This window comes from Microtus oregoni, unplaced genomic scaffold, assembly GCF_018167655.1.
Source record: "Microtus oregoni isolate MIOR12 unplaced genomic scaffold, Mior012 000060F_004, whole genome shotgun sequence".
Classification (NCBI taxonomy): Eukaryota; Metazoa; Chordata; class Mammalia; order Rodentia; family Cricetidae; genus Microtus; species Microtus oregoni.
Window position 1 is genome coordinate 505246 of NW_024543839.1, and position 15068 is coordinate 520313.

The window sequence follows — 15068 nt, forward strand, 5'->3', positions numbered from 1 at the left end:
TCCCCTCTGGCTCTCATCTGGAGAGATGACTCAGTGGTTAAGAGAACCGGCTACTCTTTCAAAGAACCTGGATTCAGTTCCCATTATCTGCATGGCAGTTCACAGCTGTCTGTAGCTCCAGTTCCAGGGGATCTGACACCCTAACACAGACGTCCATGCAGACAAATCCCCAATGTATATATAAAAGGATAATAAATCTTTACTTTTTAAAAAATATTTATTTATTTATTATGTATACAATATTTGTCTGTGTGTATGTCTGCAGGCCAGAAGAGAGCACCAGACCTCATTACAGATGGTTGTGAGCCACCATGTGGTTGCCAGGAATTGAACTCAGGAACTTTGGAAGAGCAGGCAATGCTCTTAACCACTTAGCCATCTCTCCAGCCCCTAAATCTTTACTTTTTAAAGAAGCCCTTAATGTTGAGTCTGTGAAGCCCTCTCACGCTTGGCTCTTTGACCTCATTGACAGACCACCACACCCTCCCACTCAGAAATGGCCCGACTTCATTGAGCCTCAAAGCCAGAAGCCTGGTCTGTGTTCATTTCTTCTGGCATACCCTCAACCATTATGTGACTGGCCCAACAACACACAAATACAGTAGCCATAGGGATATACCCAGTGCTGACAGCTGGGGAGAAGGGAACAGAAGCACTTTTAATGATGTCTGATTTCTCAGTTTCACTCTCAGAGTTCCTAAGACAGCATTGCTACTAAAAGACAACACAGTTTTGGATTTCCTCTCTTGGTGTCTAGGACCGAAAAAAGTGTGTGTGGGGGGGGGCACTTGTTCATCTGCTAGATACTCCTCGTGTGCTAGGTATTTCCAGCAGGCTTTCTGTGTTGGAAAATCACCCGCGGCAGCTTTCCTGAAGCTCAGGATCTGGGTGGTTCCCCTCCCATCTCACAGCACACAGCTCACCAAGCTCCCAGGCCAGCTGACAGACAGAGCTGAAGTGGGCCCTGGCTTTCACCTCTCTCCCTGCAATCTGGATTTCCTTCCCTGCTTTCAGACGCTGCAGAGACTGGGTTTCAAAGGCAGCCACTTCAGTCATTTCCACAGAAAACCATTATTGGGAAGGCCTTTCCGTGGGGTGTTTGCATGTTCCCATGGTTCTCTCTCCTCCCCTCTCTCTCTTGCCATGTCATGGGAGGACCAGTGGTCCCGGGTGCATATAGCTCTTTCTAACATCCATGTTTAGCCTGTCAGCACAGAAACCAATGTTACTAATAGAAAATATCATCTAAAACTTGTTGAGTGCTGACCAAAGAGCCAAAGGGGTTATCTCTTCACCTCTGAGAAACTCTGGGCCTTGGGTGGTCCCATTAACCTGGGCAAAGCCACATACCCTTATATAGTGCCAGGGAAGACGTTCAGAGACTGGCAGCCTGGCCCCACAGCCTGCACTCGCGGCTGCTAGTAAACTATAGGACCAGTACGGTTGTCCCCTGCCCCTGCCTCTCCCTGTGGCCCAGGCTGGCCTGCAGCTCATTATGCAAGCCAGGCTAGCTGCTACCTCACAGCAACCCTCTGCCTCTCCTAGGGCTGCATGACAGGTGCAGACTACCACGGTCAGCTCGGGATGTGTTCTTAAAGATCAACAACAGGCAACTTTTTAAATGGCTGCTTTTGCAGTTTATCAGGTCCATAGACCCTAAATAAATAAGCTTGGCTTTGGGCCTGTCTCTCAGGGGAGGAGTCCAAGCAGGCTCTAAAGATGTGGCCCCCGTCCCAGATGCAAAGAGACTGCCAGGCAATATTTTTCTATCTGTACAGAATCAACTGTAAAAGTGTATTTCAGCTGGCAAAATTACTTCCCAGCAGGCAAAGCTTTGCTGAGAACAGCACCTCCTTCACAGAGAAACCCAAATCCCAGACCCAAAATTTCCCTCTCAAGTCAAACCGGATCCTGCACGTTTGTTGCTGTTTTTCCTGCTGGTTTAACAGTTTTGGGTCCTGGTTTAGGAAGGAGTTTCCACTACTCTATGGGAGGACAAATCATTTCTAAACAGATATGAGTGCTTCCAAGGGATTTGTGCTCGGTGATAAAAAACGCTTCTTCATTCAGCAAGCGTTCTTGAGTGTCAGCTCAGCATGGGGAAGCCCTTGTAATGGTTGGCACTACTCAAAGCTTAAACTTGGCTGCATGCTTCCTGCACAGGAGTGTTGAGGCCTCAAGAGTGAAAACTCTTACAGATAATGAGGCGATGGCTTTGAAGGTCTCTTTCAGCTGCTGGTTCTCTCACATGCTGAGCTGCAGGGCTGACGGGGAATGGAATGAGGCCAGTTCCTGTGATCAAGAGAATGATAAACCTAAACCCAAATAGAAAAACTGTTTATACTGAAAAATGCAGGCAGCTCTCCTTAGCTGTGGGTTCTACATCTGTGGATGCTACCAAACATAGATCAGAGATATTTGAGGAAGTAATTATACCTGCCCCAAAGAAGAGCAGGCTTTGTTTCCTTCTTATACCCTAAACAATAGAGCATGACCACTGTTTGCACAGAATACACACTCTGGTGAGCCTTATAAGTTATGTAGGGAGGATATGGCACACACAGGACAGTGTGCACAGTTTAGACAAATACCATGCTGTTTTATAAAAGGGGCTTGAGCCTTATAAAAATGGGTCTTGGTATCTACAAGGCTCCTAGAATCAACCTCTTGGAATTACTGAAGGATGACTAGGAATAATTAAGATGAAACTGAGTATGTAACTCAGTTGTAGATTGCTTAGTATACATAAGGCCCTGTTTTCTGATGCCCAACACAGTATAAAACCAGGCATGCTGGTGCACACCTGTAATCACTTGGGAGGTAGAGGGGAAGATCCTAAATTCAAGGTCATTTTTGTAATTAGAGTTTCTCTCCTGCCCACCAGCTTCCAATATTACTTACTTAATATTACTTACAGATGCTTAGCCCATGACTAAGGCTTATTATTAGCTAACGCTTACATTTAAATTCTGCTCTTCTCCTGTATCTCTGCTTGGATCTCCTGCCTGACTCTATCCTGCCTTGCCATAGGCCAAAGCAGCTTTATTTATCAACCAATGAGAGCAACACATATCATAGCATACAGAAAGACATCCCACAGCATTTCCCCTCTTCTGGCTAACCAAAAATTGAGGTTTTCATTGTAGCATAGTAAATGCATACAGAAAGACATCCCACAATACATTCTCAGCTACATACTGAGTTTGAGGCCAGGTTTGCCTTCAGAAGACAAACAAAAAGAATCAATCTGCCTTTAAACCTAACTTGTAGGATCCAGAGGCATTCATGACTCAATGAACTAGATGTCATCTTGGTCTACATAGTGAGCTCCAGGTCAACCAGGGCAGGTTAGGCTACATAGTGAGACCCTGTCCTAATAACAGTTCTCCTCACCATTATCATGAAACAAAGGGGAGGTAGTTAGAGTCCAGGGAGTGGATACAAATCAGGGACACTTGGTGCAACTGAAAGCAAGTCTCAGAGCCTCTGTGGGCCTGTTTCCTTTTCTGTAAAATGGGCTATAAAGCCTTTTGAACTCTGACAGCCTAAATTAACACACATAGGGTTGGGACCAGGGATGGCTTTGAGAGCTGGGGCTGCTGAAGTGTGCACTGTTATTTATAGCCCCGCCACGCTGGGACGGAGCTTCAGTCCTGACCCACAGAAGCACATCTGACAAATGATTTATTACAGCAATTGGCGTTCGTACTTACTCATCCTTTATCCGTTCCCGCTGACGGCACAAGGGAACACGCGTGAAGCCTTGCCCTACTGGCAGGCCTCAACACAGCTCAATTTGGTCCAGTGTCGGGCTGTCCTGTCTGTTCATGGAACAGCTATCTCTGTGGAGGTCTCAGTAAGAAAGCACATTGAGCCAAGACTTGGGAAGAAGTGTACAGCCAAGGCACCAACATGGGAGCTGCAGCAGACAGGGGGGAATACAGACAGCCATCGCTACTCTAGATTTGCAGGGAGGAATGGGCACGTGGTTTAGACCAGGATTCCGGGCAGGAGCAGCCATCACAAACAGACATAGCCACTAAGAAAAGCAAGACAGGGCTTGGAAGCAGCAGGCAGAGTAAATACCCACCTTTTCCTCTTGCTTGCCTTCTGATGCCCAGCCAGTACCTCCCCCATCAACCACATCTCCAGAAGCCAGAGAGCAAGACAGAGAAGAGAGACTCGCTCTGCTCAGTGGACCTCAACCTTCTTAATGCTGCAACCCTTTACTACAGTACCATATGTTCGGGTGACCCTAAACCATAAAATTATTTATTTGCTACTTCATGACTATAATTTTGCTATTGCTCCCTTTTAGTTTCTGTCTTAGAGAAGCCGTAGACCTTGGATTTGAACAGCCTGAGTTAGGATCTCAACCATGTCCCTAACCTGATCGTATTTCTGGTTTTCTCTGGCTTGTAAAATCACAGAGAGTCTGGGGTGGTGGTATACACCTTGTAATCTCAGCTCTCAGGGAACAGAGACAGGAAGAGTACCACAACCATCCCAGTCTACTGAGAGTTCCAGGCCAGCCAAGCCACACAGCGAGACTCCGTTTCAAAAATAATCAAACAAAAAATAAAGGAAGTGAAGATAAACAGGCTACACACACACACACACACACACAGCCTACTGAATCAATTCTGTGTTGCTTGTACATGCATGTGTTTAAGGATGGCCACTTAGGATTGAACAACGTATCAGGGAACTAATTCCTGGGGAAATTGATTGGTTGTCTCTCAGCAGCGATTTAACGACCTGTAATGCTTTATCCTAGTGGAAAGGCCTTGTAAAATTTCCCCACTGACACTGGCGCATCAGCTGGTGTCGTTATGCAGGTCTTGTGTAGTCAACCGCATTGTGATTCCATGCATACAGCTTCCGTGTCTAGAGAACTATCTCAGGCAGGAGTCCTGGTCCTCTGACTCTCACAGTCTCTCCAGCCCCCTCTTCCATGCTGTCCTCTGAGCCCTAGATATATATAAGGGTTGTGTTGTAGCTGTATCAGTTGGAGACAGGCACCCACAGTGAGCTGTTCTTTCTATTTTGACTAGCTATGGCTCTCTGTAATGGTCTCTATTGATGTGAAAAGAAACTTCCGAGATGAGAGATGAGAGCCACACTTACCTGTAGATGTCAGGACTGGTGTTTAGAACACAGTGAGGAAATACCCTGGCTTAGAAAAGTGGCTGTGGTCGGTTCTCCTCACTAGCTCTGCGTGGTTAGCTAGGCTTACAGCGTGAGGCGTGATTTCCTTCCTGTTCAGCAAGCCTTAAGTCCAGACAGACAGTTGTTGTCCACCAAGATGTGAGCACCACTATTTCACCTTTAGGGATACCTTGCCATGTTGTCATTGTGGTTCATGTGCTTTACAGCGGGTAGAACTGTTGATGGCCTTTCTCTTTTGGCATGTTGTGTTGCTCCTTCAGATACTATGAGAGCCACAGTCCTCAGGAAGGAGGCTCCGGGTCGCTCCTAGCTTCATTCTTCCAAGTCCTGTGTTCAGAGTGCACTACGGTCTCACTTTCATGTTCTAGAAGATGCCAAGTGCAATGGCAGTAGCCTCTTGGACTCAAAGGGAGTTTCTCATGCCAGGCACTGGGGTTTTTATTACATAGTCTATAGCTCTTGTGGGAAGCATTATCACTCCATTTATCACATACATATATGTGTTATGTATGTATTTTTAAGTAAGCTTCTAAAGCAATGTGCTTTCCTACAGCTTTTAAAAACATTCTTGGTGTTATTTCTCCCTTCTTCCTCTCCTGGCTCTCCCTAAGTATTCCCCTCCTTCCCCCATCACTAGTTAATCCCCTCAGCCACCAGATGCTGATGTCTCCACCTTACAGACAGGGAAGTGATATGTGTGTGTGGGGGGGGGGGAGTAGAGTTTCCAAGGGTGTATAAAGTACTTCAAGTAGCAAAGCAAGGGTTCAGACCCCAGGACTGTCCCAAGTCTAAGTCCCTATGCCACCTAGGGCTATCAGAGGCAGTCCTGAGTGTGAAGCCTCCCCTCCAGGCTGAGCTTGTGTAAGTGCCCCACACGTGTTATGTCCTCTCTCCTCCCAACATGTCCCCCACCAGTGGCACCTACCTTCCCACCTAGCCAGCTGCTGGATCTAAATGTTTTCTGTCTGAGAGAGAAAACAGTGTGTTGTTACCACCATCCTAGTTCCATCTGCCAAACTGGGAGAATCTGGAGAAGCCTGGCCAGCAGAAGGATGCCCAGGGGCTGGCATTGAGAAACTCAATCTTTGAGGGGTTAAGAATCGAGAAATTCATTTGCTGTTCCAGTAAGTGTTTGCTCAGCCCCTCGCTATGATGACCTAGCCAGAGCAGGAGGATCAAGCCACAGGCACCTCGGTCCATCCCTACCTTCCAGTCCAGCCACACGCTCAGCTTCTCCAAAGCACCATGTCCTTTCCATGAAAAAACCTGTTGCTCTCTTAACCAGGACTGCCACCTCCGCCTCTCGCCCAGCCCACCAAGCTCAGTGTTATCACCCCGAACTTTGCCTGAAATCGAGCCTAGGCCAAAAGTCTTTGGCGACCCTGTGCTCTTCAGCTGGTGTGCCTCAGCTTCCCAGGCTTCTCTGCGCCCCGTTTTGGGTTTTGTGACGGACACTTCTCTCCCTCTAACAACAGTAGAGCTTATCAGTGTGTCTGCGGTGCCTAGCCCAGTGCCCAGCACCCAGTAAGCGTTCTAAGCCTTTACTGACCACTGAAAAAGTGAGAGGTTGTCTGAGCCTGGGCCCTAATGGATAGATAAAGTATTCACGGAGTGGAGAGGGGGGAAAGGGGTACAGCGTGAGCCAAAGCTCCAGGGTCTGTATGTGGAGCATGTCCGGGACTCACGGGAAGGCAGGCATGTGCTGGGGTGGGGAGAACGTGTGTTGTGGCTCATGTTAGGAGAGCCTGAACTCCAGGCCAGGGTGTCGAGTGGCAGTGTTCTTATCACCAAGCGCACTTCCTAGCCAAGAAGTTCAAGACTAGAGGGATGAGAATGGGGATCTACAGAGGCCAGCCTTCCCCTTTCCAGGTGGAGGGGTCCCTTCTTCCCACTCTGAGCAGCTCTCCTGGGCTTCCTGTGCAACCCAGTCTGTGACACCAGGGATTCAGACACCAGAAAGTGGAAGAGATCCTCCTAGCTGCAGAAGTACTGCCTGGAGTCAGGACCTGAGATAAATCAGGGAGCGGGAGAACAATCTAGAATTCTGGCTGCCCTGTCCCATTTTCTGTTACTAATAGCAATACCATAGCTGGGTATGGACAAAGAAAGGGTCTCATTTTGACTTGTGATTCTGAGTCAGAGTAGAGGAGACACATCTGGAGATGGGTCAGAGCAGAGGGGACACATCTGGAGACGGGTCAGAGTAGAGGAGACACATCTGGAGATGGGTCAGAGTAGAGGGGATACATCTGGGGATGGGTCAGAGTAGAGGGGACACATCTGGAGACGGGTCAGAGTAGAGGGGACACATCTGGAGATGGGTCAGAGTAGAGGGGATACATCTGGAGATGGGTCAGAGTAGAGGGGATACATCTGGGGATGGGTCAGAGTAGAGGGGACACATCTGGGGATGGGTCAGAGTAGAGGGGACACATCTGGAGATGGGTCAGAGTAGAGGGGACACATCTGGAGATGGGTCAGAGTAGAGGGGACACATCTGGAGACGGGTCAGAGTAGAGGGGACACATCTGGAGACGGGTCAGAGTAGAGGGGACACATCTGGAGACGGGTCAGAGTAGAGGGGACACATCTGGAGATGGGTCAGAGTAGAGGGGATACATCTGGGGATGGGTCAGAGTAGAGGGGATACATCTGGGGATGGGTCAGAGTAGAGGGGACACATCTGGAGACGGGTCAGAGTAGAGGGGACACATCTGGAGACGGGTCAGAGTAGAGGGGACACATCTGGAGATGGGTCAGAGTAGAGGGGATACATCTGGGGATGGGTCAGAGTAGAGGGGACACATCTGGAGACGGGTCAGAGTAGAGGGGACACATCTGGAGACGGGTCAGAGTAGAGGGGACACATCTGGAGATGGGTCAGAGTAGAGGGGATACATCTGGGGATGGGTCAGAGTAGAGGGGACACATCTGGAGACGGGTCAGAGTAGAGGGGACACATCTGGAGACGGTCTTCTTGCTGTCAGAGCCCTGAGGCAGCATGAGACATCGCATAGTGACAGACAGGTGATGTTCAATAGACACACTGGACCTGCTGTCATAACACGCCCACTCTTTGTTTGTTAGAGACAGGATCTCTCTACAAAGCTCTATCTGTCCTGGAGCTCATTATGTAGACCAGGCTGACCTGAAACTCACAGAGATCTGCCTGCCTCTGCCTCCTAAATGCTGGGATTAACAGCATCTGCCCTCCACGCCCAGTCATCCTTTCTTTTTTAAACTGTATTTATTTCTATCTTATGTGTATGAGTGTTTTGCTTGAAAGTATGTATGTACACCATATGTGTGCCTGGTGTCTGTGGAGGTAATAAGGAGGAGTCCAATCCCTCGGAACTGGAATTATGGAGAGTTGTGAGCCACCATGTGGGTGCTGGGAACCGAACCCAGGTTCTCTACAGGGGCAGCAAGTGCTCTTTTATCTGCTGAGCCGTCTCCCCAGCCCAGCACATCCACTTTAACGCATTTACCCATTATTACTGGGTCAGAGATTCACAAGGAGAGGAGCTAATCACCTCATAAAGGTCCTGCCTGTCCCACCTCTTAACGTCTTACACGGAGATTCAGTTTCAGCAGGAGACAAACCATTATCAAAGCACGGAGCTGGCTAAGAGTGTGCACTCTGCAGCTGGACGAACGGGGCTTGGGGGTCCAGCTTCCTCTCCTGACCTTGGCTTAGACTCTTTAGCCCCTCTGACCCCGTCCACTCATCTGTAACAGTGCTTTGTGACATGGAGTGGCTGCAAGCACAAAGTGAATCGGTGAGTGCAGAACACTGTTCACAGTGCCGGTTCCTGGTTCTCAGGATGTGCTGGCAGCTACGGCACTACAGAGAACTCTGTGAGTCCTATACACTGTGAACTACACAGTAAGAGTTTAGTATATGTTACTAATATTACTATATTATAATTATTATATAGCATATCGTAAATGTTGTATCATATTATATTACAGTTAATATTGTAATATTAATATTTTAGGAGCAAGAAGAGTTAAGGCAAATAACAATGCTATTCTTTATCTTGGCCTTAGGATAAGACACTCCACTCTCTTAATTCATTCTCTCCACAACCCGCCCCCTTTCAGTAAAGGTAAAGTCTCGGAGAGATTGAGTGACTTACGCAGGGACAAAATGCTGGTTTAAGAAGAGCCGAGTAGCATCCTCAGATCTCGGACCTTCTTAGAGGGCTTAACCCTCGGAATGACCCATTTGGTGCAGTCCTTGTCAGCTCTAACTTATTCTTTGTCCTTTGGAAAAGCACTTCTCACTGTGCCTCAGTCTTCTCAGTGATAAAGCTAGTGGGGAGGGATGTAACAGTCAGAGTAAGTACTGACAACTGCTGTAACAAACAGTCCTCTCATCTCATCGGCGACAACATTGTGGGCCAGTAATGTTGGAGGGCTTTGTGCGGTTATTCTGGGCCCTATCTCGACTCAGTCTCCTCCAGGATTGCTTCATCAATCTCCCCTGGTTCCTACACCATTAGTCATTAGATGGGAGAAAAGGAGAACACAGAAGGTACACTGCACTGAACCATCGTAGCCGACGGTAACGAGCCTCACATCCATCCTCATTCCATTAGAAGAGCCAGTGATGAAGCCCTATTAGGTACGAGGGACTGGGAAAACAGTCCAGGCGTGCCTCACAAGAGATCATACTCCAAGCCCCTGTGCCCTGAGACATCCCCGCCTCAGGTATGCGACAGCTTCCACGATCTTCGTTGGCTCCCCTAGAACAGAGTCTGGTCCTGTTCACAGCCTAGACCCTCCTCCCTGGGCTCTGCAATTCCTCCCTCCCAGCAGGAAGCCTCCTTGAGGGTGGGTGGCTGGTGAGATAATGATCTTACCACGCTTATTGCCTCTTGGAAGGTAGGTGCTGGAAGAAAACCAAGTCCGCTCTGATTTTTCTCCCTGTTCCCTTCACATTTTTTCCCAGGATAAATTTAACCAGTGGAGCCCAGGCTGCCAACTTCTTGTTCTCTGAGTCCATGTCAGAGCTCTTGTCGTGGACGCAGCCTTGGGCTGCACACAAAGGCTGCAGGACTGCAGGCCTGACCCTTGCCCTCCCCAAACACCCGTGATTCGTCCCCACTCCCCCTGTCCAGTTGCTAGGAGTACATCTCAGTGACAGAGACCTTGAATCCTGCAGTGATGTAAGAATGTAGAATTTAGAAGAACTCTAGGACTTTGCACTAGGGTGCCCTGCTTCCTTAACAGCCAGCTGAAGACAGATGGTTCAGAGATTCCAAGTCATAGACTCAGAAGTCATCAGTATCCTGACTCACGCAAGTTACCTGTTCATCTTCCTCATCTGTAAAATGGGTCAACAGCCATGCATTATTCATGAGTTAGCCGAGGTGTTCTGCATGTATTTCTGGGGCTTTATAAATAGTGGGTGCTGAGATGGCCATGGTCTCTCTGATCTACATACCATGGTCTCTCTGATCTACATACCATGGTCTGTCTGATCTATACAGCGTGGTCTGTCTGATCTACACACCCTCAAGGCAGCCTGAAAGCCATGGGTGTCTGAAATCTTCTGTTCATTTCAAACACTTCTTTGAGATATCCCTGGAGGTCTCCTTGAAGATCCAGGCTCTTGGGTCTCGCCATAGATAGAGAACTGTTTCCCTTTCTGCAGTCCGTTCCATCATCCCCCTGCTGCTGCTGGATTCACTTTGCTCTGCTTTGACCTAAATAGAACTCTCCACTGCTACCCAGACATTACTGACCGGAGTTAAAGATGGTCTCATTCCCCACACATTTTCTTGACCTCCGAGCCTTCCTTCCTTCCTGCGCAGTGGCTGTTCTTCATTCAGCATCCCCTTGGGTCACTGTCAGTCTCTGGAGAACTCTGGCGTCTTCCCTCACTCTGTCCCTTCAACTGCAGAACCCACGGGCAACACCTCGCATCAGGCACCCCCGAGAATGCTTCCGCTGAATGGTTCTCAGCCTTACTTGGTGGCGGGTTCAGTACTCGTCTTGCCCAGGCACAGGTGGGGGCAGAAGCCTGCTGCCTGAACTTTCCTGTACTGGTGACAAAAGCCCCTGGCCTGAGCTTCCCTGTCTGCAGAGTGGGGACAGTTAGGGTAGGCATCTCAAGGGGACATGGGTGGCCCAGAAGGTGTGATTCCATGAAGAAACAATGCGCAAGGGTACACACGAGCCAAGAGGAGCCAACCTAGATGGGGAAGGACCAAGACTGTCAGCTGTGGAAGCTGTTGTCCCAGGGCTAGCATGGGCAGGCCAAGGGAGAAAAACTGACGCTGCTCTGTCAGCCCTCGGCCTGTGTGGAAGCTAAGCCACTGCTGAAGGCTGAGCAGACTGAACACCCCATTCTTTCTGCTCTCCTGTGGGTTCTTCCTTTGGATGAACCCACCTAAAAGCTGAGCAGACTGCTTGGGAAAAGCGGCAAGAGACAGGCTCCCTGGGCAGAGAAAGACAGTGTCCAGCAGACAAAATATCTGCTGTGGGATTTTAGTGGCGCTCAGAGTCAGTCTCAGCGAATACTCACCTGCTACTGCTAGCAGAGCTTTGACAGGACAGGAGCACCCCATCTTTATAGACTTGAAGCTGACATTTTGAGGGCTAGGAACCTCACAGGGGATGACTGTAGAATCCAGACTCATTTCTGCCTGAGTCCGGAGTTCCCCAAAGGCAGCCAAAGCAGCAGCCAGCATTTCACCACGCCTTCCTCCCACACCTGTGGTCCTCCAGCTCCGATCCACTCAGGCTGACGCTTCCTTCTCCCGCCTCAACCATTGCATTCAGAGGAAGAAGCCAGCACTGAGCGAGCACAGCTTCAGCTTCACACCTAGAACTTTCTGGGCCCTTTCATTTCCATCACTTCACGGAATCCTGACATCAGGAACCCTCTTCCCAGCAGTGGGGTTTTGCCCAGGGAGATTACACTCTGCTGGTGTTAGAGCCTGGCCTGTGGTAGGCAGAGCCATATCAGGAGAAGTGCCCTTCCTTGATTTAGAGTTCAAACGGTCAGTGCAATTCCAACCCCGCGTCCAGCACTTACGAGCTGCCAGACCACAGGTAACTCCCTCCCCTGTCATAGGCATCTGCCAATCAGGGTGTGAACACCACCCTTCTGTGTGGGCACCAGCTGAGTCAGTGGGAAGAATGGAATGCGATCGCTCCTATAAGCCCCAAGCTTGCCATACGGCACCCAACAACCAGAGCTGAGGAGCAAAAGACAAAGCAAAGGACTTGGGCAGATCTAGTGTTGAGTTTCCAGTAGGAAATCCTAGGTGAGTCATTCAACCTTGCAGAGCCTTGGAAAATATGAAAATCACTTCCTTCTGCCATGGGATGGAGGCAAGGGTAGAATGAGGTGAGGCGTCAGGAAATACTTTTCTCAGTTCCCATGTAAATATATTTCTTCTGCAAATAACCAAGGCCAACACTAGTATATGTTTCATGGGCCCAGGGATGTTCTAGAACATGGCCATGTGTTTTCAATTCTCATTGCATTCTATAGAGCAGAACTGTTCTATTGCTGCCCCTCAAGATGCAGCCACTGGGTCTCAGACAGATTAAATGACTGGTCCACAGTTATATGAGTCATGCTTTGAGCCCAGGTAGGTTAAAGCTGAGCCCCGTGATACCCAAGCAAATAGAACTAAAGAAGCCTGGGGCCAGTTGTGGTCAGCTGTAGTTCAAGCTTTCATAAACATAGAACTCGTGGGGAGAGAGGTTTTCAGAGGTGGTTCAGTGGGTAGAGTACTTGCTGCTCAAACCTAAGAGCCTGAGTTCCATCCCCAGCACTCATACGTGCATAGTCCCAGTGCTGGAGAGATGGAGATGGGGCTTTCCAAGGTCTCACTAACTAACTCGTCTAGCTAACCAGAGAGGTCTCACTAACTAGCCCGTCTAGCCAACCAGAGAGGTCTCATTAACTAGCCTGTCTAGCCAACCAGAGAGGTCTCATTAACTAGCCCGTCTAGCCAACTGGAGAGCCCCAGGTTTACTGAGAAAGTCTCAAAGATAAGGTAGAAGACAATCAGAGAAGACACCTGATGTTGACCTCAAGCTATACACATGCATAGACCATTGCATTCACATTCATAGGGATACACACACACACACACACACACACACACACACACCCCTTGTAGGAAGATTATTTTAAAAGGAGATTCTTTGTTCTCACCAAGAAAGATGCTGATTCTGTAGGTTCTAGGTTCGACCTTAGAGTCTGCCGTTGGAGTCCCCACATGAGTGCAGGAAGAACTATGGCAGGCATCTTACCAACCATCAGCTGCTTGATAACTGGCTGTCGAGCTCTAAAGAACCCTAAGAGTTCAGGCAGGAGAGCTCACAGACAGACCCATTTTCACCCCCGGCCTCCAGGTTTGCCAAGTACTACAAGATGGAGAACGGCAGCGAGTACCGCACCCTCCTGAAGGCTTTCGGCATCCGCTTCGATGTGCTGGTGTACGGGAACGTGAGTCCTGGGATCCAACGGAGGAGGGGACCAGGGGAGGTTTCCCATGCCTGCACTGGGGCCTTGAAGAGGCTCTCGGGACAGTGGCCTTCCACGGGCCAACTGGCCATATCCCCCATCAGCTCCCTATCCTATGCAGAGCGGAACTGTCTGACCCTCCACAAACCCTTCCGGCTCCACGGCCTCTCTCACAGGAGCCCAGGTTGAACCTCAGCCTTCACCCCTCCCTGCTGGTCCCTCTGTCTTCAGGCCTTGCTCTTTATCCGTACAGGCTGGCAAGTTCAATATCATCCCTACCATCATCAGCTCTGTGGCTGCCTTCACCTCCGTGGGAGTGGTAAGTTCAGTCTTCCCAGGCTCTTCCTGGGCTCTTCCCAGGCAGCCAGAGTCGGCCCAAGCGAGGCACAGGGCTATCAGACAGTTCAGCTAAGCCCTCCTTCTGGCCTCCAACACCTGCTGCTAAGCAGCTCTGATTTGGGCATCTCCCATCATTACCTCCCAAGGCTCGTGGGCTCCAGAGACTGCCTTCCTGTTTTCAGGTGGTTCTGTCTTATCAAAAATTCCCAGCAACCACACGGTGGCTCACAACTACCTGTAATAAGATCTGGGGCCTTCTTCGGGCCTACAGGCATACATGCAGGCAGAACACTGTATACATAATAATCTTTTTTAAAAAAATTCATGCTTCTCACTATGAATGGAGGGAGAGACTCCGTGTTTCCACAGTCCTGGGATGCCTTAGTGAGGAACAGAGTCACCAGGAAATGGGGGGACAAAGGCCCATCCCGAAGACTCCTCCCCTAACTCCCTGTTTCTTCCTTCACGCCCTTTGTGCTTGTGATCCAAGGGTATTTCTCAGTAGCTAGAAAGGTGGGCCATAGAGGACCCTGAAGAGCCTCTGGGAATATTCTGAGAGCTGTACAGTCGGGTCGTCTTCTGTAGATCGTCCTAACCAAGAACTGCTGCACAGGAATTATTCGAGCCCTGCCAATCTCCAAGCTGCTGCTCGAGCCTGTACTGCCTCTCTCTTTCTCCAGGGCACTGTCCTCTGTGACATCATCCTGCTCAATTTCCTCAAAGGGGCTGATCACTACAAAGCCAGGAAGTTTGAGGAGGTGAGTCGGGGAAGAGACTGAAAAGCAAAGGACCCCGGGCTCTCAATGGCAGAAGTTCAGTGGGCCATTAGTATGCAGGGGTCCGAGAGAGGGTTGGGCCAGGCAACCCCACCCCACCCCGGCTTCTGATTCTGTCAAATGGGTCCCATTGGAATATTCTGCCCCACGTCAGACGTGACTGACTCTTGTGTTTGCAGGTGAACGAGACAACACTGAAGGGCACCACCTCTGCCAACCCAGTGTTCCCCGGCGACCAGGCCACTGTGGAAAAGCAGTCCACAGACTCAGGGGCCTACTCCATCGGCCGCTAG

At 49.5% G+C, this 15068-nt stretch overlaps 1 protein-coding gene across 1 annotated transcript in view; it reads left to right on the forward strand.

Moving 5' to 3' along the window:
- LOC121439123 (P2X purinoceptor 3-like) overlaps positions 1-15068 on the forward strand; it is a 33708-nt gene extending 18640 nt beyond the window's left edge. The window contains exons 9-12 of the mRNA XM_041639629.1: positions 13549-13642; positions 13914-13979; positions 14680-14757; positions 14955-15068. Of these exons, the coding sequence (XP_041495563.1) occupies positions 13549-13642; positions 13914-13979; positions 14680-14757; positions 14955-15068 (352 nt within the window). The remainder of the gene's footprint in view (positions 1-13548; positions 13643-13913; positions 13980-14679; positions 14758-14954) is intronic.